The 25,991-nt window shown below is 30.7% G+C and overlaps 3 protein-coding genes across 3 annotated transcripts; all 3 read right to left on the reverse strand.

Annotated features, from left to right (window-relative positions):
* Positions 1-5,086: 5,086 nt before the first annotated feature.
* Positions 5,087-9,587, reverse strand: LOC130821351 (LRR receptor-like serine/threonine-protein kinase FLS2). Its single transcript, XM_057687067.1, has one exon. The coding sequence runs from the start codon at positions 8,221-8,223 to the stop codon at positions 6,343-6,345; it is 1,881 nt and encodes a 626-aa protein (XP_057543050.1). The 5' UTR covers positions 8,224-9,587; the 3' UTR covers positions 5,087-6,342.
* Positions 8,598-15,605, reverse strand: LOC130821592 (probable leucine-rich repeat receptor-like protein kinase At1g35710). The gene is made up of 4 exons (XM_057687380.1): positions 15,401-15,605; positions 10,184-11,929; positions 8,700-8,737; positions 8,598-8,654 (listed from the first exon to the last, which is right to left on the reverse strand). The coding sequence occupies exons 1-4, from the start codon at positions 15,603-15,605 to the stop codon at positions 8,598-8,600; spliced, it is 2,046 nt and encodes a 681-aa protein (XP_057543363.1).
* An 8,219-nt stretch (positions 15,606-23,824) lies between these two features.
* On the reverse strand, positions 23,825-25,949 carry LOC130821211 (protein RADIALIS-like 5). Its single transcript, XM_057686892.1, has 2 exons — positions 25,512-25,949; positions 23,825-24,150 (listed from the first exon to the last, which is right to left on the reverse strand). Exon 1 carries the CDS (start codon positions 25,771-25,773, stop codon positions 25,534-25,536), a length of 240 nt encoding a protein of 79 aa, XP_057542875.1. The 5' UTR covers positions 25,774-25,949; the 3' UTR covers positions 23,825-24,150; positions 25,512-25,533.
* Positions 25,950-25,991: the final 42 nt, after the last annotated feature.

Below are 25,991 nucleotides of genomic sequence, written 5' to 3' on the forward strand. Positions count from 1 at the left end.
ATTTGCAAAGTCCTGGTCCCTTGATGCATTTGCATCAGATATGAACCCCTGCATTATCTTGTTGAATAAAAATAATGAAAGGTCCTTCACTTGGTCATTTTCTTAGTATAGCCGGAATCAATTGTTGTATGAGCATACTCCTATAAACTTCTTGATTAACTGATTCGGTTGTTTTAATTTCTATTGAACCCCTTGGTCGATTCTTTGAATCTTTTTGTGCTGCCACCCTATTGATAAAAGGGAAAATTCTAATTTTCCCATCAAACGTACATTGGCCCAAACGATTCCATCTAGGCTTAGCAACAGCCCCTAAAAACATGGCCTTAGGTATGAACTTTGATGACTTTGCTGCCCTATATGGGACCTTTTCTTTGTGTATGTGCTAAATAAACCCTTTGCATTTTCTTGGTTAAATAAAACCACTTCTCGTCAATGTGAATATAATCGTACATTACTTTGTAAATCGGGTGTCTTCTTGGATAAGACTCAAAATCCACTTCACCTTCCTTATTTTGTTGGCATCGGTTAAAGCTGGGTGTAATGGATATGAATGAGCCTTTTATCTTGCCTCTTTTTATCAACCTCCACACCGTTGACGGTGCCAAATCTAAACATGTTGCAACATCTCTAATGCAAGTGCGTTCACCAATGGGTCTAGACTCAAGTAAGTTTGGTGGTACGACCACTCTTTTTTTTCCACAATTTTTGTACTTGGATTCCACAGTGTATGGTTTGTTTGCTTCCTTGGTTTGTATTGCTCATTTCCATAAATCTCAGATGGTTCTATGTGTGTAGCCGTATTTTTGAGCTATGCGTTTGAATGTACCATGAAGAAGTGAATCACTAACTTTTAGTGACAACATCTCTTGGAAAATAAGTTGCCTTAACTCATTTTTGAGTCTTGGCTTACGCTGATTTTGTTGTTGTGGTTCTATTTCTTCCATATTCTGTGGCTCTTCTTCTGATTTAGAACTGGACTCCAGAATGTATGAATTCTATCCAAAGTACCAAGCCCCCTGTTGCTCATCTTCACTTCCTGAAACCATTGAAGGCTAATGATGCGATGATCTTTTTCACAAACTGAAATTTTTGAAGCTACTAATCTTTGAAGCTACTGATTTTTGAAGCTTCTTACATATGTTTTGAGGTACTGTTTGAAGGTGAACAAACTGAAATTTGTTTTGATGGGTTACTTTGATGAAGATAATTGAAGATAATTAGTGAACAGCAGCCTTTATAGGCTAAACTGGAATTTGTAAGGTCATTTTTTCAGATTGTTTGATGTAACTTCTGATAGAGTACATGTAGTTGCTGATCCATGTTAGTTTAATTTGGCCAACGCTGGTTTTTGTATGTAATTTTTGATTTTCTGGTTTTTGTATGGAGGGATTAAGTTCCCTCCTTTTTTTTGATTGTAGAGCTCCAAACTTTCCCAATTTGAAAAATTGGTTAATTTATCTCCATGACTCCATTGTAAGGTTCTCTTTCATTTTTAATTAATTTAATAAAATCAGTTTCTTTTTTGTTTTACTTTTATTTATAATTATTTTCTATCTCATACTTTCAATACAATCATTACTTCACACTACTATTTAATTAAAATAATATCCGTTACAACCAAAGATTCTATCTTTCTTAATATGTGTGAAAAACCCAAAATAAAAGGACTTAAAAGAACGGAGAGAGTAATATTTACTTTCCGGTTAATAAAAATATCAATTCTCAAGTACATATAATAATTGAAAAATTCAAATTAATTAAATAATGTGCTCAGATAATAGCTATTAAGATAGGATTAGGTACCATGATACTATTTAGTATCTACGAGATAGCCACTAGCTACAATAAAAATTAGTATTACTTATTAAACAATAATTAAGCTTAAACAATGGAGTAATACATTGGTAAAGTCAAGATAAGGCTCACCACCGTTTCTGACAGACAATAATTTACCAAAATCTAAGAACATGTATCTTTCCCAAATTATTCCCTCATTTACCTATGATTTGTCAAATAAGGAAATAAACTCATCAACCAATCAAGATTGGCATTTTAAACTATGCGTTTGAGAACAAACATTTTATTTTAAATTGTAAATTTTAATTACGAAATTATTAATGAATAATTTAGAATGATAAGGTTAGGTTATAACAATGATGGATTCGACTCAATTTCAATTTAAAATATTTTTTTATTTGTCAAATACTAAATTTGAATCAAATCTATATTTTCAAATGAAATTATCAACCCCAAACGCAGTATAAGAGATTATAACAATATGACATTGCACGTAAATATTAAAAAATTTAAACAATTAAAATTCTTTAAATAAAATTAAGGGACTAATACCCATGAGTTTTGGCATTTTATCAATGGTACGCTTACGTTTTTTTTTTATTATCAATGGTATCCTTGTATTATTGAGTGTTTTACAATGATAATATTTTTTAACTTTTTCTATCCAAAATCGTTTTTAACCGTTAACTTTTTTTCATGTTTTAAATTGAAAAATAAAAGAAAAAAAAAGAAAGATTTTTGACGATTTTTGACCGATAAAGTTTAAAAAGATTACGGTTGTAAAACGTTCAATAGCAAGAGGGTACCATTGATAATAAAAAAATTTAGGGGTACCATTGATAATATCACTAAAATTAAAAGTAAGAAAAAATATATGAATAAAAATTTTACAAAATAATAAAATTGTTACTAAAATGAGAAAGATAGCAAAATTTAAAAGTCCGACTAAAATAAATCATATGGAGTAAGACTTAATTTAATCTAAAAGTTCAACTGGTTAGGTGTTAAACTTTATCATAATAAAAAATATATAATAATAATAATAATAATAATAATAATAATAATAATAATAATAATAATAATAATAATAATAATAATATTTATTATTATTATAATAATAATAATCATAATTGGAACGAAGAAAAAGGACAAATACTGCCCAAACTTTTGCTTTTTTGAAAAAACTAAATCCTACAAGGAATATTAAATAGGCATGGATGATAATAACACATCGTAACGATTAAAGAGGAATCAATCATTAAATTAATAAAATAAGTTTGACGAAAAAGTTTGTGGTTAATTATGGGCTGATTATGCGATCGTACTACGCGGCGAATTCGCATCCACAGCTAGGTGGACTATAACATCACTAAAAAAACATTTAATTTTTTTTAAAAACAAGTTGAGAACCGTACACTTTATTAAAAAAAATTAAAAAACTTTTTTGATTATTCAAAAAATAACCGTGAACAATCTAAATTTTCATTAATTGTATATAATAATACCGATTTTTAATTAATATGAATAATATCAATCTAAGAGGTGTTTGCCTAATATAATATTAATATTTGTTTATATAGCTTATTTCACAAAAAAAAAGGTAAATCAATAGTTTAATAAAAGTTGGTATTATTCTAAGAAAACATCCCTAAATTGGTATTATTTATAGTTAATTAAAAGTTGGTATTATTGTAAAAATAAAATTAGCAAACGTTATTTGCAATAATATTTTCTTGACAATGACAATTTACCATTATAATTTTGAGATGATTAGACTTGAAAAGTGGGTAATTTTGTAAAATTATGTGTTAAGTAGTCGTTTTAAGGGCTTTTAAGCTAATAACTTGCAAAATTTAGGTTAAACTTAATTTGCTTGACATGAAACTTGACATGCGATATTAATTAGTAACTAGTTTGTATTATTTACATTAAATCTAAAAAGTCTGTATTATATATCGTAATATTACTTAGTTTTGTAAATTATATTGTATATAATTTAGTTAATATACTTCATATTAATTGCAACATTACTAATATTATAATACATTATTTATATTAATTTTTATTGCTCGTTACGTAATATTCGGTGATGAAGATGATAGGTTGTTGTCAGATAACTATGAGGACTACTGTAATTATTATGTGAAAATAATAATAATAATAATAATAATAATAATAATAATAATAATAAGTAGTAGTAGTATTATAAAATGGCTCAATAATGGTTGAAAATAAGCTTTTGTAAATAGCATAATGGATGTATAATTTAAATATTATAAATTACAACGTCAATGTGGAGTATTAATATTTTTTTCATTTAATTATTATAAATGATAATTTGATTGTTATAGATTGATAAATGGAGATTAAAATATTTTTTAGTAATAAAATGGGTCTGGTTGGGCCTGACTGAGCTTTGAAAAGCCCATATTAAGTTTGAAGGGCCCTTTTCTAACCCTGTCCATATTTACATAAGCCCAAACTGATCATTATCCGTCCCATTAAACACCCCTACTACTAACAAAAGAAAGAACCAACTAAAAAAAAGGCTCCTCAAAGTAATTCATGAGATTATTCATGTTCTAAGGCTTCCAAAAACAATTTATTAAGTAAGGGAGTTGTTAAATATCGCCACCCCTTTTCATTTTATCGCCACCCCCCTCCAAATAAAATTACGAATTTGCCCCTGATTTTTAAAAAATTACAATTTTACCACTCCCTACAAATTTCTTATTTATAATAATAATAATAATAATAATAATAATAATAGTAATATCAATTGAATCGCCCGGTTTTGGACGATTCAATTTATTTTAAAATTTTTTTTTTCTTTTTGAATAATTATTATTATTTTTAATTTTATTATTGTTGTTATTATTATTATTATTATTATTACTATTATTATTATTATTAATTTTGTTTATATTCTTTTTTGAAGAATATAAAAAAGTTAATTATTATTATTATTGTTGTTACTGATATTATTATTATTATTATTATTATTATTATTATTATTATTATTATTATAAATAAGAAATTTGTAGAGAGTGGCAAAGTTGTAATTTTTTAAAAATTAGGGGTAAATTCGTAATTTCATTTGAAGGGGGGTGGCGATAAAATGAAAAAGGTGGCGAAGTTTAAGGATTGGGTTAAGTAATTGACATTAAAATTGCCACCAAAAAAAATTGGCATTATGCACATTTAAGATTCGAGCATGCAAATTTTAACTATAAAACTTTTAAAACAATAAGAAATGATGATTGGCTTATTATCAATTAACAATAGAAGAAAAATATGTGAGGGTTGCATATATGACAAAATGCAATATTTGTCATTACCAAAATGCATGGTATAAAAAAAACAATGCAACAATTGTCATTTCAATGCAAAAATTGAATCGATTAATGAATACAATATATACCCAAGAAACTTGAAGAAAATATACGCACTTTTGATGTCTTGTTAATAATATTTCGACTCAGTTCCACTATTTAAAGAGTCTTTATATTCTCATTTTCAGATCTTTGAGTGTTTTTATATCCTTAATTCCCTTCTGATAAAAATGACTACACCAAACTAAAACTTGAAAAATAAAAGTATATGACGACCAATAGCCCGAATTAATTAGCTCTAGTCCAGTCTTTACTGCAAATATATTTCAACTATGAAAACTCTAAAAAGTATATATAATATAATAGCTAAATAATATATAATACATTATAAAATCATAGTTGTAAGCGAATAGAAAAAGAAAGATGCATTTACACTATATTTGATTAGAGGAAATTAAAAGAAAAGGAAATAGAGAAAATCAAACGGTTGTATTTCCTATATTTAGATAATACTCTCTTTTATTTATAGAGAATATGGCATTTGGGTTTTGCATCAAAATCAAAGAGGGGTGGGGGATCACTTGAAAGTAGGTGAAAAGCTCTCTTTTTTCATAAAAGACATTGATATTTATGTGTTATTGTGTTGTTCTAATAAGAGTAAAAAGGTAAAAAATAATGAAAAAAATAAAAATAACACATTTTCAGTAATTGGCCCAATAAAAAAATTTCTCATTCTCTATGAATAGGAGGAAGTAATTTAGAAGAGCTAAGTATTTAAAAAATAAATTTGAAGAGATTTGATTTCTTAATTTTGTCTAATCTCTCCATAAGGAAAAAAATTAGAAGAAAAAACTTTTGTCTCCTCCTTTTCATTCTCTCCCTTCCTAAACAAATAAGAAAAGCTTTTCTCATAATTTTCTCCCTTTCATTTCTCTTTATTTGTTTTTCCTATTAGATTGTTATTCAAACAAAATGCTAATATTTCTATGTTGATTACAACTCTTTGCTTACATTCATTTAGAAAAAAAATTTTATTATAAATTTTTCAATGAGACGGCCTCTTGGTAAAACCATCTCTATTAGGCAGACTCACATACATATAGTGTGTAAAAGTGATTAATTACAATTTTAAAATAATAAATTACATAAATAGATTAATTATATGGTTCCATCCAATGATAAAACGGTCTCTTACAAAACGAAATGCTTATTCTTAATGCTTACAAAGAGGTAATGGATTACCACAAAGACCAGGATTACCCAAAAACGAAGAAACAGGAAAATCACCCTTATGAGATGGAATCTCCCCACTTAACATATTATACGAAACATCAAACTCTTGCAACCCTTCCAAATTCAATACTTTCCTTGGAATACTTCCAGTTAAGTAATTTCTCGACAGTTTAATCGACGACAATTCTTTATTACTTCCAATTTCTTTTGGAATTGGCCCTGAAAGCTTGTTACCCTCTAATTCCAAATCTTGGAACTGTACCAAATTAGCAAGTGATTTGGGTATGTTCCCCCCCAAAGGATTATTCGACAAAATTAAGGAAGTAATGAACTGTATAGCCGGCTTATTACCTATGTTCATGTCGATTGGACCCGTAAACATGTTACTTGACACGTCCAAGAAATCATACCACCCAAGAGTCTCATATGTAATCTTATCAAAAATAGACTCCAATGACCCGGTAAAATTGTTTGAGTGAAGATCAAGAGTCATAAGTAAAGAAAGATTCTTGAACTCATTTGGGATAGTAGAGTAAAATTTATTGTTGGATATGTTAAGGTGGTTTAAATTGGTCATGTTCCCTATCCATTTAGGCAACTTCCCTTCGATTTCATTGTTCGACAAATCAAGGTGGTCTATATTTGATGAAGATAGCCATTTTGGTAGGTACCCATTAATCCCAGTTTTGGCTAAATTTAATGATAAAAGTGAGCAATTCGACAACCAATCGGGTATGTTACCCAAAGAAAATGGGTTATTTGACAAATCTAGATATTGTAAATTCATTTGACATAATTGAGGAGGTAGTGGCCCTATGAATTGATTGTTTTGTAAGTATAAGTAGGATAATGTAGTTAAATTTCCGAGACTTGAAGGGATATATCCTGTTAGCATATTATCCTGTAAGAAAATTTGGGTAATATTTAAAAGATTACCAATGGAATCTGGTAAAATACCTGTTAATGAATTATTATTCAATTCCAAATCTCGCAAAGAAATAAGTTGACCTATTGTTGATGGGATTGGGCCATTAAGTCCATTGTTGTACATTCTTAAATATTGTAATTGGGATAGTTTACCTATGGAATTAGGTATATTACCACTAATTTGGTTATTATACAAAGATATAAAATAGAGACTCTCTAGTTTTCCAATATTTTTAGGAATGTTACCCGAAAATTTGTTCTCTCCTAGATCAAGATATGTAAGTGATCTCATATTGACGATTGAGGATGGAATCGGACCGCTAAACTCATTATTGGACAAAATCAAATATGTTAGAGATGTAAACGAATGAAAAATAGAGTCGGGTATGGTACCAGATAAAGTATTTGAACTAAGATCGAGTTGTTGTAACGTATTGACATAACCAATAGAGATGGGTATTGAACCATTTAGCTTATTGTTGTATAGAAAAAGAGTAGTTAAATGAGATAGCTTACCCAACTGAGTAGGAATTGCACCACTTAGTTCTTTACAGGTACTAAGGTCAAGTTGTTCGAGAAAGGTAAGGTTGCCAAGAAAAGGGGATAATGTACCCGAAAGATAAATGTGGTTAGGGTATTTAAAATCGTCAGGGTCGTGAAAAGAAAGTTTAACAACACGGCCGTGCATAGGGTCGCAGTAGACGCCATGCCATGTTGCGCAACAGTCGGTGTCGGGCAGCCATGTACTTAATAGGTTTGTTGGGTCATGTTTGATTCTGTGCTTGAAATCAAGTAAGGCTTCTTTGTCTATAGGATGACAAGGTTCCACTAATGAGGGATTATATGTGCTAATAAACAAGATTATGGAGTAGATATGGGGGATAATCTTTGTTAAGCTTAACATGAATGGCTTTGTATTTTGTAGGTGAAACATATGAATGGGATGTTTACAAGTTTAGAGAATCATGCTGCTAAGACTATAGTATATATAGTGATATGCATTATTGCATACCCATTGTTTTGTTTTTAAAAGCTTAGATATTTTGGGTTCGTTTATTGTGGTCTTTGTTGGTCATATTACAACTGCTATAGTCGTACATAGAGATATTTATTTGTTTGGGTACAGTTGGGAGTTTTCTACATTTAATAAAAGATACATTTGACCAATCTAAAATAAGCTTGCACGGTAGTGTTGTATACTTGTATGCAAAAGATAATGCAGTTGTATACATGGTAATAGTGGACTCATCTATGTATTAAAGTGATCAATTAGAGTAATAAACTAATTATATAGACATGTCTTTAGTATTACGATCTTATACAAGATGACCCAAATATAAAACAACAGCTCTTGTGGAATACAACCTGTTTCAATAATGAAATAAGGAAGTACAAAGGCACTTAAAATACCTGAATATGAAATGTTGTAGAAATCACTTGTCCACGACCTGGAGATGTGAAGTAGTTCTTTCACCAATGTGACCTAAATTCCTACACCACCACACGTTACCCTTGTCCGATGCGTGATCTCCCGGAAAACCCCTTCAATGCTCAAGTCAGATCGGTGATGAGATCAATGAGTAAGTAATATTAACTTGAATGCAAGGTAAATTAATGGAGAAGTTGGAGGATTGTATTCAAGTTTTCAGAGAGTAACAGTTTGGGCAGAGTTTTTGTTATAGAATCATGAGCCCCCCTTTAAAATGGAGTTGGTAGGTTTTATTTATAAGAATCAATGGGAAGTTATTCTAGAGAAGGGGGGATATCATGGGTCTTAGGGAGAGTGGTGGTAAATGATGGGCAGTTATTTTAGGGTCATGGAAGTTCTCTGCTTGGCAACCAAGCAAAACAGTTGAGAAGCTTAAAAAAAGCCCCTTGATTAAGAGTTAAGGTCAACGGGAACTCAAAGGGTATAAAGGTATCATTAATGATTAAATAAATAAATAAATGAGTAAAGGTTACCATAACACAACTTCTTTGAAAGACGTCTCTCACAAGCTCAACCCATTTATAACAAAATAAAAGAAAGAAAAAAAAAACTTATTGACTACTGCACAATACAAAAAGGTTCTGAACATGTTCAACTGCATAGGGCCCCGAAAATAAAGGTTCTTAATACTAAATTACTTAATATATGCTAGGTGTTTAAAGATACAAAACTAATAAAAAAATATAATAATTTTTAAAATTGCACAAGGTCTTCCTAAAATTTGTCAATATTTGCTCCACCCCTGGCACAATATTAAAAAACGGCCTCCCCACTTATTGTGAAACAACTGCCACTAATATCTCCAAATTTGAAAACTAAAAAGACGTTGAAGATTTTATGCTTGAATTTAATAATTTTATTTCAAAATATTTTTAAACACAATACAAATTAAAATATAAGAATAATAATTTGATGATCGAATTTGAGAATAAAAATATAATCGTTGTAGAAGACAATAATATATGAAAAAAATTTACATATTTATAAGCAAGTTCTTCTTACAATATATGAAAAAATTGAAAAGAATATAATTATTAAAAAAGTCTCAAAATAAGTTTCGAAAAATTTTAATTCCCAATATAAGCATCTTTATGTCTGAGCCTAAGCTTCGAAAACAGGTCAATTAAAGTCAAAATTCTTTGTTCTCTGTCACTTAACAACAAACAAAAGAGAAACAATATCATAACATAGGAAGGACAAAAGAAAATCAAACAAAGTTTGTTCGCTATTACTATGTTAGTAACAGGGAACAAACATGTTTTTCAAGGTTACAAACTCTCAAGCTTAGTTGAATACATCACTTACAATTTTAAAATAATAAATTACATAAATAGATTAATTATATGGTTCCATCCAATGATAAAACGGTCTCTTACAAAACGAAATGCTTATTCTTAATGCTTACAAAGAGGTAATGGATTACCACAAAGACCAGGATTACCCAAAAACGAAGAAACAGGAAAATCACCCTTGTGAGATGGAATCTCCCCACTTAACATATTATACGAAACATCAAACTCTTGCAACCCTTCCAAGTTCAATACTTTCCTTGGAATACTTCCAGTTAAGTAATTTCTCGACAGTTTAATCGACGACAATTCTTTATTACTTCCAATTTCTTTTGGAATTGGCCCTGAAAGCTTGTTACCCTCTAATTCCAAATCTTGGAACTGTACCAAATTAGCAAGTGATTTGGGTATGTTCCCTCCCAAAGGATTATTCGATAAAATTAAGGAAGTAATGAACTGTATAGCCGGCTTATTACCTATGTTCATGTCGATTGGACCCGTAAACATGTTACTTGACACATCCAAGAAATCATACCACCCAAGAGTCTCATATGTAATCTTATCAAAAATAGACTCCAATGACCCGGTAAAATTGTTTGAGTGAAGATCAAGAGTCATAAGTAAAGAAAGATTCTTGAACTCATTTGGGATAGTAGAGTAAAATCTATTATTGGATATGTTAAGGTGGCTTAAATTGGTCATGTTCCCTATCCATTTAGGCAACTTCCCTTCGATTTCATTGTTCGACAAATCAAGGTAGTTTATATTTGATAAAGATAGCCATTTTGGTAGGTACCCATTAATCCCAGTTTTTGCTAAATTTAATGATAAAAGTGAGCAATTTGACAACCAATTGGGTATTTTACCCATAGAAAATGGGTTATTTGACAAATCTAGATATTGTAAGTTCTTCATTTGACATAATTGAGGAGGTAGTGGCCCTATGAATTGATTGTTTTGCAAGTATAAGAAGGATAATGTAGTTAAATTTCCAAGACTTGAAGGGATATATCCTGTTAGCATATTATCCTGTAAGTAAATTTGGGTAATATTTAAAAGATTACCAATGGAATCTGGTAAAATACCTGTTAATGAATTATTATTCAATTCCAAACCTAGCAAAGAAATAAGTTGACCTATTGTTGATGGGATTGGGCCATTGAGTCTATTATTGTACATAGTTAAATATTGTAATTGGGATAGTTTGCCTATGGAATCAGGTATATTACCACTAATTTGGTTATTATACAAAGATATAAAATAGAGATTCTCTAGTTTTCCAATATTTTTAGGAATGTTACCTGAAAATTTGTTCTCTCCTAGATCAAGATATGCAAGTGATCTCATATTGATGATTGAGGATGGAATCGGACCGCTAAACTCATTATTGGACAAAATCAGATATGTTAGAGATGTAAATGAATGAAAAATAGAGTCGGGTATGGTACCAGATAAAGTATTTGAACTAAGATCAAGCTGGTTTAACGTACGGATACGACCAATAGAGATGGGTATTGAACCATTTAGCTTATTCTTGTTTAGACTAAGAGTAGTCAAATGAGATAGCTTACCCAATTGTGCAGGAATAGGACCACTTAGTTCTTTACAGTTACTAAGGTCAAGTTGTTCGAGAAAGGTAAGGTTTCCAAGGAAAGGGGATAATATACCTGAAAGATTAATGTCGTCAGGGTACGAGAAATCTTCAGGGTCGTAAAAAGAAAGTTTAACAACACGGCCGTGCACAGGGTCGCAATAGACGCCATTCCATGTCGCACAGCAGTCAGTGTCGGGCAGCCAATTACTTAGGAGCTTGTATGGATCATGCTTGATTCTGTGCTTGAAATCAAGTAAGGCTTCTTTATCTATAGGATTACAAGGTTGCACTAATGAGAGATTAAATGTGCTAATAAACAAGATTATGAAGAAGATATTGGGGATAATCTTTATTAAGCTTAACATGATTAGCTAGCTATTGAGTGTTTGTAAATGTATTATATGAATACGTTATTAAGTTTAGGGAATCATGACTATAGTATATATAACGATATTCAGGCCCATTGTTTTGTTTTGTAGACCTTAGATATTTTGGGTTCGTTTACTGTGGTCTCTATCGGTCAAATTACAACTCCTGCCGTCATATAGAAGTGTTTAAAAATGATTCGACGATTTGAAATTTACCTGACCTTGTAACCAAATTTGATTTAATCCGACTTCAAAAATGATTTATAATTATGTAAAAAAATAATATGGACACAAAACCCGATCTCAAATCGACCTAAAACACTTAATGTGAAATTAACTCGATAATTCGAATGAACAGCTTGAGATATTTATTTGTTAGGAGAAATTCATTGTTTGAGTACAGCTGGGATTTTCTACATTCAAAAGATATATTTGACCAATCTTAAAAAGCTTTGGTGATAGTGGTGTTGTACCCTGGTTTGCAAAACATAGTGGCGTTCTAGAGCCTATGTATAGTTAGTATATGAGTGATCATTTATAATTTTTGTAAGGCCGAACGGATCACTCGTGAGTGCTTATGAATACTGTAGATTGATCTTATAAATTAATACAAATCTTTTTACTACATTTTAGTCTTACTCGTGTGCAGCAAGGAAAACTTCCCAAGAGGTTATTCATTTATTGTGGAGTTCTAGCAAATGGGATCCCATGAAAAGAAGATACACCTTGCTGATATGAGTAGTTTATCAATTCTTTCTAAAGCTAAATCTGAGGTATTATAATTTTAAAGTGAACAATTAAAAAAATAAAGTAATTATATAGATTTGTCTAATAATAAAATAATTTTATATAAGAACTAAATAACAAAATAGCAGCTCTTGTAATAGACAGTACTATAATATCATCTTGATTGAGAATAACTGAATAAGTTGTATTGCCGGCCAATAGGATAATTTGGACTTTGAAGATAGTTCTTTACAAAACTGCATTTAACTAGACAGATAGCGATTCCATCCTAGTCACTCTCCGTGATCGTATCTAAATAACAAAATTGAAAATCCAATTTATCCCTTGGCTCAACGTTAATTTATCTCTCAAATTATTTTTTTAATTAATAATTGCACTATTTTTATGTGACATATAAACTTATACTTCCTCCGTTTCAAAATACTTGTATTATTTGACTTTTCACACAATCTAATAAACTAATTCAATATTTTAATATTTTTAATAATGAATAATAAAAAATTACAAAAATTTAATATTAATAATCTTTACATTGACGAATCAAACAAAATCTCAATCGACTATGTTTTAAGTTATAGATTAAAAACTAATCACAAATTTATTAGAGTATATATCATATCCTTGGGCTTCAACCATAAGCTTAAGCTTGTGGTTGAGTTGGTTTTTTGACATGGTATCAGAGCCAAATGTATGCACCTCGTGTTTCCCCGATAATATACTGTCATTCATGATAAATCAAGTTTAATTTGATATGGTATCAAAAGCCACGGTGATAAGATGTCACGGGTTTGACTCTCAACTGCCCTTCATTTAAAGTGAAACATTCAGCGCCTAAACACATCCACACTTCTGGCCCAATGGGCTTTTGTGCGAGGAGGCGTATTAGAATATATAACATATCCTAAAGTTTCAACCATAAGCTTAAGCTTTTAGTTAAGTTGGTTCCTTGAAACTCAAGAGCGAATAATAAATAGTGCTTTATCTTGTAACGTAGCAAGTAATATGGAACAAAGGAAGTAAATCTAAGGGATCAAGTATTGAGGTGCTTAGGGAATATCAGACAAGACCATTTCTATACAGCTGGTCAAGCCCAAGCCCTTAATTGTAACGGACTGTTCTTTTCTAAATATAGCTTTAATGAAAACGAAATAAAAAAAAAGTATTTAAAAAAAAAACAAACAAAACTTAAATCATTATAATATAATTTTACATATTACATCTTGCTTTAATACATAATTATCGTTATTACATACCCATTATATAAATTACATACATACTATATCCTAATATCCAAATTTTTAGAAAATAAAATTTTATTTTATTTAACTAATTTCTTAATAGCTTAGTTTTAGATTTAGCACATGAATAATTATTTTCCTTAAGATTAAAATCCAAACAAAATCTTTTAAAAATTAACTTATTATTAAATGAGTTGGTGTAGATTTTTATTCACCAAAATAAAATAATTTTAATTATTTTTTTTTCACTTTTCTTTCTTTTCTCCTATTATAACTATTTAGATTATTAATTTATTTCTATAAAATTTGAATATCACAAACTTCACAAAAATTATTTAAATGAAAAAAATTAATGTGCAGTAACAATAAATAAATTTTCTTTCCAGAATTATATATTTTTAACCCAATTTATGAATTTCCTTAATTTATGCGTTTTTTTAGCAAAAAATAATAATAATATTTATACTCAACTATAATTTACAAAATTAATACACAAATTATATTTAATATATTTACTTATGTACATAAAAATTTTCATTTAAAAATATTAATATTTACTATTTTAATTAAAATTATTTCAGATTATGCGGTTTTAGAAAATTAAAATGAATAAATCATATAAATTAATTAACAATGAATTAAATCACCAAAATTTATAGAAAATTTAATTTATATATTATAAACACATATAAAATTTATGGGCATAATTTTATGTAATTAAATATATGTAAGAATTTATACCTTTAATAATTTCACTATTAATCGATTTCCTTTGTTGTAGAATTTCTAACCACGAAATTAGCTTCCTTCCCTTGAATTTCTTCAATTAATACTAAATTCTATTATTAGGTAATTTTTGAGGATTTTAGGAATTTTTCTAGGATTTGTAGAGAATTTTAATGAGTTATTTTTAAAAAAGGTCTGTAACAACTCTTCTCCCCTTAACATAGTTTCGTCTCGAAACTTGAACCTAAAAGAACAACAGGGGATAGTGTTCTCTCATATCATCCTCGCTTTCCCAAGTTGCTTCTTCAACATGATGGTTCGACCATAGCACTTTAACTTGAGGTATTCTTTTATTCCTCAATTCTTTCACTTGACGATCTAAAATTCTAATTGGTCTTTCTTCATAAGCCAGGTTTTCATCAATGTGGAGGGGTTTGTGAACTAACACATGTAATGGGTCGTGGATATACTTTCTTAACTGAGAAGCATGGAATACATTATGAACTCTAGCTAAACTCGGGGGTAAAGCTAGTTTGTATGCCACTTCTTCTACTCTTTTCAAAATTTCAAAAGGTCTGATAAATTTAGGGCTTAATTTCCCCATTATCCCAAAGCGTTGGACTCCTTTCGTTGGTGAAATCTTTAGAAATACTTTATCACCTCCATCAAATTGAAAAGCTTTGGGAAGGTTGTCTGCATAACTTTTCTGTCTAATTTGTGCTGCCTTTATGTTCTCTTGTACCACCCTCAAACTATCAATAGAGTCTTGGATAAGATCTGTTCCTTCAGGCACATTTCGATCCATCTGATCCCAACACAACGGCACTCGACATTTTCTCCCGTATAAGGTTTCGTTTGGTGCCATCTTGATGCTGGTTTTGATAGCTGTTGTTATATGAAAACTCTATCAAGGGCAATTTCTGCTCCCATTAACCACCAAATTCAAGAATACAACATCTCAAAAGATCCTTTAATGTCTGGATGGTTCTTTTAGTTTGGTCATTAATAGCCGGCTAAAATGCGGTACTTAAACGTAGTTTAGATCCCAAATGCTTCTTGCAACTTTTCCCAAAATCATGACAAAAATTTTGGGTCTCTGTCAGACATAATGGTTCTCGGTACTCCATGTAATCTTATAATTTCTCGAACATAAGCGTCAGCCATTTGTTTTACTGGCCATGTTCCATTCATTGGCAGGAATATTGCAACTTTGGTCAATCTATCAACTATTACCCAAATTGTGTCATTTTTTCGTTGCGTTCTTGGTAATCCAACTACAAAATCCATGGATTCTAAATCATCCTCATATTGTCGTAATTAGAATTTGATATTATGATGGATAAAGGATGTTATTATTGAATAATTACGATATGTGTGCTGGTATCATGGCTGTGAACGTATAATTATTAACTATAGTAACTTGCTAAAATGTGTTATATATATAATTTGATTATATACTTGAAACATGTATTATGTTTTGAGTTATTAATTTGAGTTGCTAATCTAATCTACTAATCTAGTCATGATGAATGATTTAAAATGTTATAAAATGATTTGATCATATATGATTAATGAAAAGAGGATTTCATGTAAGTAAAAGGTTAGGATTATGTTATGATAAGTAAAGTTAGCGGTGAATCGATTTGGGAGTTGATAACCAACCAGTTTTGTAAGATTCAAGTATCCTCAGGCCTAGGGTGTCTAATTGTAATATGAGTTAAGTGTTGAGCAACTTCGTGCACTTTACTTTTAGGACTTTGTTGTTTTGATATTTTACCCCCATTCATGGTTTAAATTATTATAGTTAAACCTTCCGTACATTTCAAGATTATCAAAAATTACGACCTTAGGTGGTCACGTAGAAGTGGAAAGGTTGTTTGAAGAATTACATTAGATAACAGGACTTTTTGTGTTGTTACGAGTTCAAGTGATACACTTTTTAAAAGCCACATTTGCTAGATCTGTTACTTTTGTAAACATTGAGGAGAGTTGTCTTACTAAGAGAACATATTGAGACCTAGATACTAGGGTGTGTAGTACTGAGATCAAAGATATTAAATAATTAGAGTTCCATGGTCTAACCACACTATCCTTGTATATGTTACGAGGTTAGTGAGTTACGGGGTCGTAACTAAGTTTTAAGGGGGGGTAGAATGCGATAGAATTCCGCGCGTTTACACGCATTTCCTCCTGCGCTTTCACGCATTTTCACGTCTATGATAACAACCTATTACAAACTTACATGCTTTTGATTGATTGATTGAACCTATCTCTATGATATCTACATGCTTTGATTGATTGTGTGAATCAATTGGTGTGATATTTGCATGCTTCTGATGGATCATGTTGAGTCAATTGTATGATTTTTTTTTTTACATGTTTTGATTGGGTGTTGAGTTAATTTAGGTGATTATGAATACTCGAAATGAAATATGTATTAATATTCTGATAGATTGAGTATCTTTTTGTTAATAGTGTCAATAAAGTCACGATCTTTGAGTTAATTCCTTAGGCTTAAAATCATTAAGACACCTTCTTGAGTTATTAGAAATACAAATTTTCATGAATTGTACACTTGTTACTCTAGTTTCGGGGACGAAACTCCTTTTAAGGGGGGTAGTCTGTAACACCCCGAGATTTTCTGACGTCATTAATTAATATGTTAATAACTTTAGGGGATTTTATAATTATGTTAAATTAACTTAGAAGTAGTTTTAATAAACTCCTTTCATATTCGAATTTAAATATTAACATACATTTATATTAAAAATACAATCACAATTTGTGAGTACACGAAGGTTCCTTGCAAGAAGATGAATATAGATAGATAAATAACTAAATAAATAAATAAATAAATAAATAAATAAATAAATAAATAAATAATAATAATAATAATAATAATAATAATAATAATAATAATAATAATAATAATAATAATAATAGTAATAATAATAATAAATAATAATAATAATCATAATAATAAAAATAACCATGATAAAAAGGGCACGAAACCCTCGTTGCTTCCCCACAGCCGTCACTTTCTTCCCTCCTTCTCCTCCTTCTTTCTCTCCTTTCCCCCTTGCTGTGCCGCCAGCAGCTAGCCCCAATCAGCCACCCACGAGCAACCACCTGCACAGCCGTGTCACCTCCTCCCACAAGCAGCAAGCAACAGCCCAAACACCGACAATAGGTTGTGTCTCTTCTTCCCCCTCAGCGGTAGGCGCACCGAAGGACTCCATCAGCAGCAGCCGACTGTCCACCCTCCACCATCACCACAATAGCTACCCATACTCTAATTAATTTTCTAGTTTTAATTGAAGTTTTATTAACTATATTGAGTTTGATGTTGGTTTTTTGTTATTTTCATTGAATCTTTTTGTGGGTAAGAATTTAATTGATGAATTAAACATGTTTATGACTTAGGGTTTGAAGTGTGATTTGAAATTATGGGTTGTGTGGTTATTTTGTATTAGTTTCTTTAAATCTTAGTATGGGTAGTAATTAAATATGTTATCTTTGAACACAAAACAATTAGGGCTTGGATTTAGAGATGAAATTACTAATGATGTGTGTGTTTTACTATATTTTGGTGATGATTGATTAAATAACTTTAAAAGTTGTTTTAAGATTTGGTCGATTGGTTATTGTTGTGAATAATTAGTAATGGTGATGATGTTAGTTGACTATGAAAGTGATTTTGATTGATTAAATTGGGAATAATAGTTACTAATTGTTGTGATTTGATAGTTGTAAATTACAAATACTCTTATTAGGTTGTTATTGAAGTTATAGATACATGATATTTGTAAGCCAAGAGCATTATGTCAACTTATCTTCGATGGTTGCTAAAGTTAATTGTCGTGTTGTTTTGACTATAGTTCTTAATAGCTTTGGAGAATGTAACAAATGATATCCCGATATGATAACTCTAAGATTTGCCTTATCGTTATATTAATGTTATATTAAAATTGTAAGATTTAGTTCTGCTTAGTTATTTTTTGGGTAACGCGAGCCGATATGCTCAAAATTAGTTAATGTAAAGAAACGATTCACACATACTCCTACTTTAAATTGATGGAAAGACTTATGTTGTGTTGAGTTAATGATTTTGACTTGTATTGAATGAGTTGTGTGCATGCTAGAGTAATTGGAAACTCATGTTGAATGGGTGATAGCGGTTACTTTGGTATTTAGTTTGGTATGGCAAAGTAGTTAAGGAAAATTATTAGTTCTACTCATAACTTATATAGGTGCCCATTTTGTAAGAGGAAAGTAGAGCCTTAGTCGGGTGATTTTTTGACTTTTGATCGTGCAGTGACGCTTACAGGTACGTACACGCAGTAACTAACCCTTATATGCAATTTGCTTTAAGACATTATTGTTTATTGTGATAGTATGCATTGTATCGAAACTATGAGGTACTAGTGAGTACACTTTATATGAAGAGCTATCGACTATGAAATCCTTGAGCTTAGAATAGTTTAGAGAATGAGAATGTTAGTAGAAGGCGGGACCACCCCCTTATTTATTTAAGAATTAGATTATGCCTTAATTGGAGTTAGAATGACTCCTTTATAGGTGAATTTCATATTTTGTTGAGTGGCTCAGTGGGTTTTGGCGTGCTGCTACCCCAGGGCGCTCATTATTAGTCGAAAGTGGAAGTTATTCCCATCTGATAAAGTATTAGATTATGATTAGCTGGCGTGACTCAACTGGATTATGTCCGGTTGATTTAGTAGTCCCCTAGGGGAGGTTCGACGGGACCACCGTAAGGAGGGTATGAGCATGCTTGGGTCGCTGGGCGCTGGATGGCCGATACCGCCCCTTGACCGAGGTGTTACCATGCGGGCCTTGCAAACCCCAATATGGTGGCCTCTTCACTGGTTTAGTACCCCAGTGTGTTAGTCTTTCTCGAAGGTAGGACCCGGGAGGGTCAGCTGGAGGGGGCATGAGCTCATACTTTGCCATGGGCGCCGGATGGCCGATAACGCCCTTGGCCGTGTCACTATACCAGGAAGTAGAGAAAGATCCACTGATGAAAAGTTATTCAGTGAAAGAAAGTTTATTCATTGATCGAAAGTTATTTAATGATAGAAGGTTCATTCTTTGATAGAAAGCTTACACATTGATAGAATGTTTACTCTTTGATAGAATATTTACTCATTGATAAAACATCTACTTATTGATAGAATAGTTTATGCTAGTGAGAAGTGTGCCTAAGTTAAGTTACCTCAAGCGTATTACAGACTATGATCACACTTACCTTAAGATAGACAAGCTCTACAAGGTCATGTGTTAGGTATTCTGTATGCCTTGGTCGAGTTGATACTATACGTGTTTTGCAAGAGTTTATGTTTGAAAAGAGGAGCGTGAAGACCTGCATTCTACCCAAGAACACATGGTCCGGGTTGGAAATAACGTAATGAAATTAAGAAGTATAAGTGGCCGGTAAACCGTTACTATCTGTGCTTGCGTTTTATGAAATCATCTTATGTTCTTTTATGATATAATGCTATCTAGTAGTTGGTCTTATTATATTTGATGCTAGTTACTGACGTGTACGTGTTTGTGTTTATGTTTGATTATTGATGACTTTCTATTATTGTCCTGCTATGAGCCTATGACACATTGGCCTTTGGTCGAATGTCAAGCAGCAAGAGGATCATAGATAGGCGTAGCAGGTACTGGAGCTTCTTTTGCCTTGCATTGCATTTGGGGAGAGTGATAAGGGCGAAGCATAACCTGTGTCATACCGCTATCTTTTGATTTTGTAGCTCTTGTTATCTTTTGTAAACTTTGGTTGTATATGTTTTGTTATGAGGCCTTGTGTCCTCCCTCGTATATTTGTATTTCCGCTGCATAGTTTATAACTCTGTATGGTTTTAAGGAGTTAAGTCTTTTAAAACGCAAACGTCGACACTGAAACCACGATCCATGTTTGGCATGTTGATTTGAGAAGACGGCAACGAATCATTCCGCCGTGACATAGTTTTGATAGGCCTTTGGTGCCTTTACTTTATTAGCTTCTAAATAACTTTTGTTTTTCTACAAAGGCGCACAGTTTTAAGGCAGATGTTGCCGAAATTTCCACTCAACTTTTTAAAGTTAATATTTAAAATTTATCCAAATTCTTTTCCTTTTCTTATATGTAACACCCGAATTTCCTTCCGTCCTTTACGGTTTTGGTTTCATTAAGGGGTCGGAAATTAAGGGGTGTTACATGATATATATGATATATATTTTCAAAAAAAAAAACGATGATATAAGTTTTTGGAAATAAAATCATTACTTATTAGTTATTACCAATAACCAAAGAGATGAATATTACTTTTAATTACTCATTTTCCAATCTAACACAAAGAATGAGAGTTCTTTAGTTATTAAAGTTTTCACATGAATATTAACACAAAGAAATAGTTCAATCACAATAAATAGTGCGCCTATCAAGAAAAGTTTTCTTAAAGTAAGAAAATTATTAGAAGTCAAAATATATTGAAGATAAATTATTGTCAATATCGAAAACTATATGGGTATAATATTTGATTTTTATACACATTAGAGATTAATTATTATAAATAAAACTTGAAATCAACAATCAATTATAATTACCAAAGGATAAAAATATTATCAATGTTAAGAAGAATTATCTAGCGATCAAAGGTAAAAAATAACAACTAAATGAAGTTACAAAAATTTAGCAATTCAACATTATAGAATATTATCAATTCAGAATCAAAAAAAAAAAAGAAAAAATAAAAAAAGAAAGAGTATTAGCAATCTAAAGTAGAAATTAAAGTAATTAATCACAAGAAATTGCACGCGTGTAATCTTTTTTTAATCGATAAAAAAATAATAGTATCATATACAGTTCACTATTAATCAATTTTTATGGAATACTATCAATCAATAGCTATATTAAATTACACGATAGTCTAATATTCAAAAGTTTTGAAACATTCAAACAATGGTTTCCATAACAAATACTCCCTCTGTTTTCTAATGTTCTTCCCGTTTATTTTTTGCACAGTTTTCAAAGTAAATTTTGAGCCTTAATATCTTTAAATACGCATCATCAAAAATTATAAAAAATATAAAATAAAAAAGTATACATTAAGATGAATCTAACGAGATCTCATATAGATATATTTTATCATCTATTTATGTCCTAAAAATCTTAATTAAATTTCTTTCTTCAAAGTAGAATATTTTAAACGGGAAAAACATTAGAAAACAGAGAAAGTAATAGAATTGTACAAAAATCGCTATATCATAATTTTAGAATAACTGTGAAATATTTATCATAAATTTAACCCGTAATATTTACCATAAATTATTTTAAAATAAAATTAATATTTTAAAATCTATAATTTTTCTCAAATCTTATTTAAATTCCACATGATTTTATAAAATAAATTAATACTTAATTATTAATATCTTTTATAATTTTAAAATTTTAAATGTAGCTATGATTATAATGGACAGTGTACCTTATAACTAAGAACATTAAAATATATAACTAAAATCTTCTTTTTATTATTTGACACATGATATTGATTAACTCATTAAGATAAAAAAAATTATAAAACACTCTGTTTTAGTTTACTTAATTCACATGGTAAAATTATTAAAGAAAACTTTTAACAATGTTGTTTTAATTTCTTTTTAATGTTAGATATAATTTTATTTATTTTATTTTGTCCCCTAACAAATAAGATACAACTAATTTATTTAAATAAAAAAGCAATTAGTTTTTAAAAAATAAAATAATTAGTTTTTAAAAAATAAAATATTTTGTATAATTATATTTTCTGGGCTTGGCACGGGTTTCAAGCTAGTGGTTTATTATAAGTGCATTAAGCTATGTGTTACAAATAGCATGATTGCACATTAGATTTGTTAAGCTATTACTTCCTAATCTCTCTATTTCTCTTTGAAAAATTGTAATCATCCTAAACACTCTAATCCTCTCTTTTTCTCTAAACCTCAAACCAGAGACACCACTATAGATCACCTTAAAGCTTTAAGAAAGCTTTACTTTCATAATAAAATATCTAGGGTAGGTGTGGGCGTAGCCCACATTGGGTGAACCACGTTAATTCTTTTGTATCGTTTTATTATTGATTAATTTTTTATAATTATTAATTTTTGAATTAGATTTTCTGATATTGCTTTACTTTCGAATTAAATTGAAGGATCTAAGCATTGATCGTAAGGTAAATTAGATGTTCTAAGTCACTTTGATCATCATTCAAACAACACTCATAATTTTGGTTTATGTCCTTTTGAATATGGATATTTGCTTTGAACTTAATTAAGAGTGACGTTGAATGTTTAAGTTGATTTTATTTAAATAATTTATTGTAATTTTGTTTATCATAGTTTTGTCCTGCATTATGAAAAGAATCATTCATTGAAATATAGCTAGTCACCATAAATCCAAGCATTATAGTCAAATTGCAGATTTTCAGCGGCTTTGAACTAAGATTACTTGTTTGACTTAGATTTTACATACTTTGGTTAAAAATCAGTTTTAATCGGATGACGTTCAATCCATGCATATTTCGGGTCGAATATGACTCGCTTCGGTCATTACTAGGTTGGAGTAATCTTGATTAATGGTTAAATGCAGTTATGAGCACATTCGCAATCCGTGCTCGATATTCTCAATTCCAATTATCAACCAATCCGGATACAACTTCAATTCTGGTAATATTGCTTCGGTTAATTTTTTTAAAAAAACAATTTTAGATTCGGATTAACTTCTAATTTCGATTCAAATTTTCGCTCGAATCACATTTGAATAGCTCTATTCACACCTCAGAGTTCCGTTCCACCTCCAAATCCAATTGTGCTTGCCTAACAATTAGAAAAATAGAAGTAAAAATAGTGAGTGTTATCGTCTCACTGCTGGGCCTTCATTGTTCATCTTAAAAATGTATATTCTCATCCTGATTCTTCTCAGATGTCACCCAAAAGAAGTAAGAACAATCTTCTTTACACCTTTTCTTTTCTTACTTATCGCGTTAATGACGACTTTTATTTTTCCTTGAGTTTGAATTTTGATTGACGAAACTTGTATTTGAAACTCCTATATTCATTCATGTGAAAATGTTGGTAAAACGCAAACTTAATCATACTGTTCATTAATGCTTAATGAAATCATTACATAGATTCTTACCTTCTCAACAGAAAAAATAAACAAAATAACACAATTACATAACTCATTTGATGAAGATTACAGACTTGAAGGCTATTTGCCCTAAAAATGCACTTAAATTGACTGATAAAATGCCCGCAAAACTTCTTTGGAGTACATAAGATGGGTGTATTTTAGCCTTCATCTTCTTTCAGGGATAACATAATATGATATTACAGATTCATCTATGTTTTATGGCCATTGGGTATTTAGCCTGCATACCACAAACAAAAAAGAAATCTCAGAAGAGAAAATTATTCACCCATTGAAAAAACATATTGCATGGGTAATGAACTAAGAAGATACTCCCTCCGTCCCATAATTTTAGCCCCAATTTGTGTTTTGTTGCTTTAATAATAATGTTTTTTGTTTGCTTTTGACAGTATAATGAATGATTTAGATTATGAGAATAACAGAAAAAAAAATGAAATGAGTGGTTGAAGATGTGATTTAATGGTATGTACAAGGTGGGGTCCATGTTCCAAAAAGGAAATGTAGCTAAAATTTTAGGACAATTCAAAATGGAAAATGCAGCTAAAATTATGTGATAAAGGGAGTAGTAATGAACTATGAATGATTGGTATTAAGTAAGTTCAACTGGTGGGTATTTGAAAGGTCAAGTTAAGTGATGGGGATGTTTGTTGAGTTTTATTTTATATATGCCACAAGTTATAGTCAGAACTGATGCTTTGCAAAAAGTTTGATATGTTGGGTGGCTCCAAGTGAGGACAAAAAGTTAACTTTTTTTATCACTTTATGAAAAGGTTAGGAACTAGATAGCAAAAAGAAGAGAAAGCTTTGGATATGTGCTATTGGAGTATCATCATCCAATTTAGTCCATCTAAGTATTTGGAATCTTAAATTGATAAGTTGGCTGGACTAGCTAGCAAAAGAGATATAGTATTTATAATCCAAAATCTTAATGAATGTCAAATTGGGTTCCTTTTATTCTTTTTTGTTTTTCTTATCATTTTTATTAAGGTGATGAGGGAAAGGGTTGTGTGGAGGAATTGAGGAGAAGATAAGAGTTAGATGTATGTAATGTGGTCAGGAAGTCCTACAAGTTTCTTCAATAGAAATTGGAGTTTTGGGTTGTTTGCAATTTCTTAATGAAGATTTATTTAGGAAACACACTATTTGACACCCTAAAGTTCTCAACTTCCGGTATCAGCCTCTTTGATCCACCATAACTATTGAAGTGGATGTTTAAGTCACATGTTTCTGTGCTGAGCAATAGTTTTGCTTTTCATATGTGAACTTGATAGTGGAGAGTGCAGAGAATGAAGTAGTGAAAGGTAGTTGTTGATGTCATCTTAACTGGTGAAGAGACAAGAGTGAACTTAACGTCTTAAGCTTATGTATTGTTATTGTCTTAAGTCCTAACTACGATGTACTGAGTGTCATAACAATAACAGGAACCATCGTGAATACATCAAGTCATGGGCAGGATTAGGGGACTTAATTTCTCCTAGGATATGTATGATAATGGCTCATAGCTGCGCTGCATGGAAATATTCATTCTATGGTAGGATGTGAGTGCATGCTTGTTGATCATCAAGAATAAGATTAAATTACCTTCATTTCTTGCTTTGGACGTTTAGCCATTGCGTCCAGATGACCGGTAAGGGAATGGTACTTTCCCATCCTCAATCCTTTTAACATCTGCAACAAGGATGTCATAGTGCCTCTTTACTTCTTCCGGAGATTTCCCAACTTTCTCCGCAACCTTTTGCCAACGGTCTTCGGTGTCCTTATCATACAAAGCTAAGGCCTTTTCAAACTGTTTGTTTTGCTTGGATGTCCATGAGGAGTTAGAACTGTACGAAGAAGATGCCATTTATCTTTAGGGGTCAAGTAGTTGGTTCCGAAGCTTGTAGGATGAAAGGGGTCAAGGGAGCCAGGTATTTTTTTTCCGCTATAGAAAAGGCGAAGTGAAAAACTGAAAAAGATGTGTGACCAGAGAAAAGGACTGGTTGTTTAAGTCAGGGAAGACTCCTTAGAATAACAAGTTGGCATGGTTTTAGATTAACTGAGTTGCCTCCTTATAAACTGGAG

The sequence above is a fragment of the Amaranthus tricolor genome, chromosome 8 (genome assembly GCF_026212465.1).
Source record: "Amaranthus tricolor cultivar Red isolate AtriRed21 chromosome 8, ASM2621246v1, whole genome shotgun sequence".
NCBI classification, from domain to species: Eukaryota; Viridiplantae; Streptophyta; class Magnoliopsida; order Caryophyllales; family Amaranthaceae; genus Amaranthus; species Amaranthus tricolor.

What these genes read in the sequence shown, in the direction of transcription:
- LOC130821351 (XM_057687067.1), bottom strand. Translation starts at nt 8,223, where the DNA reads ATGTTTCACCTACAAAATACAAAGCCATTCATGTTAAGCTTAACAAAG.
- LOC130821592 (XM_057687380.1), bottom strand. Translation starts at nt 15,605, where the DNA reads ATGGCACCAAACGAAACCTTATACGGGAGAAAATGTCGAGTGCCGTTG. An exon ending in TGGTAATCCATTACCTCTTT is followed by an intron (nt 8,738 to 10,183) that starts GTAAGCATTAAG and finishes TCACATCTCCAG; the next exon opens with GTCGTGGACAAGTGATTTCT. An exon ending in CTACAACATTTCATATTCAG is followed by an intron (nt 8,655 to 8,699) that starts GTATTTTAAGTG and finishes TTATTGAAACAG; the next exon opens with GTTGTATTCCACAAGAGCTG.
- LOC130821211 (XM_057686892.1), bottom strand. Translation starts at nt 25,773, where the DNA reads ATGGCATCTTCTTCGTACAGTTCTAACTCCTCATGGACATCCAAGCAA.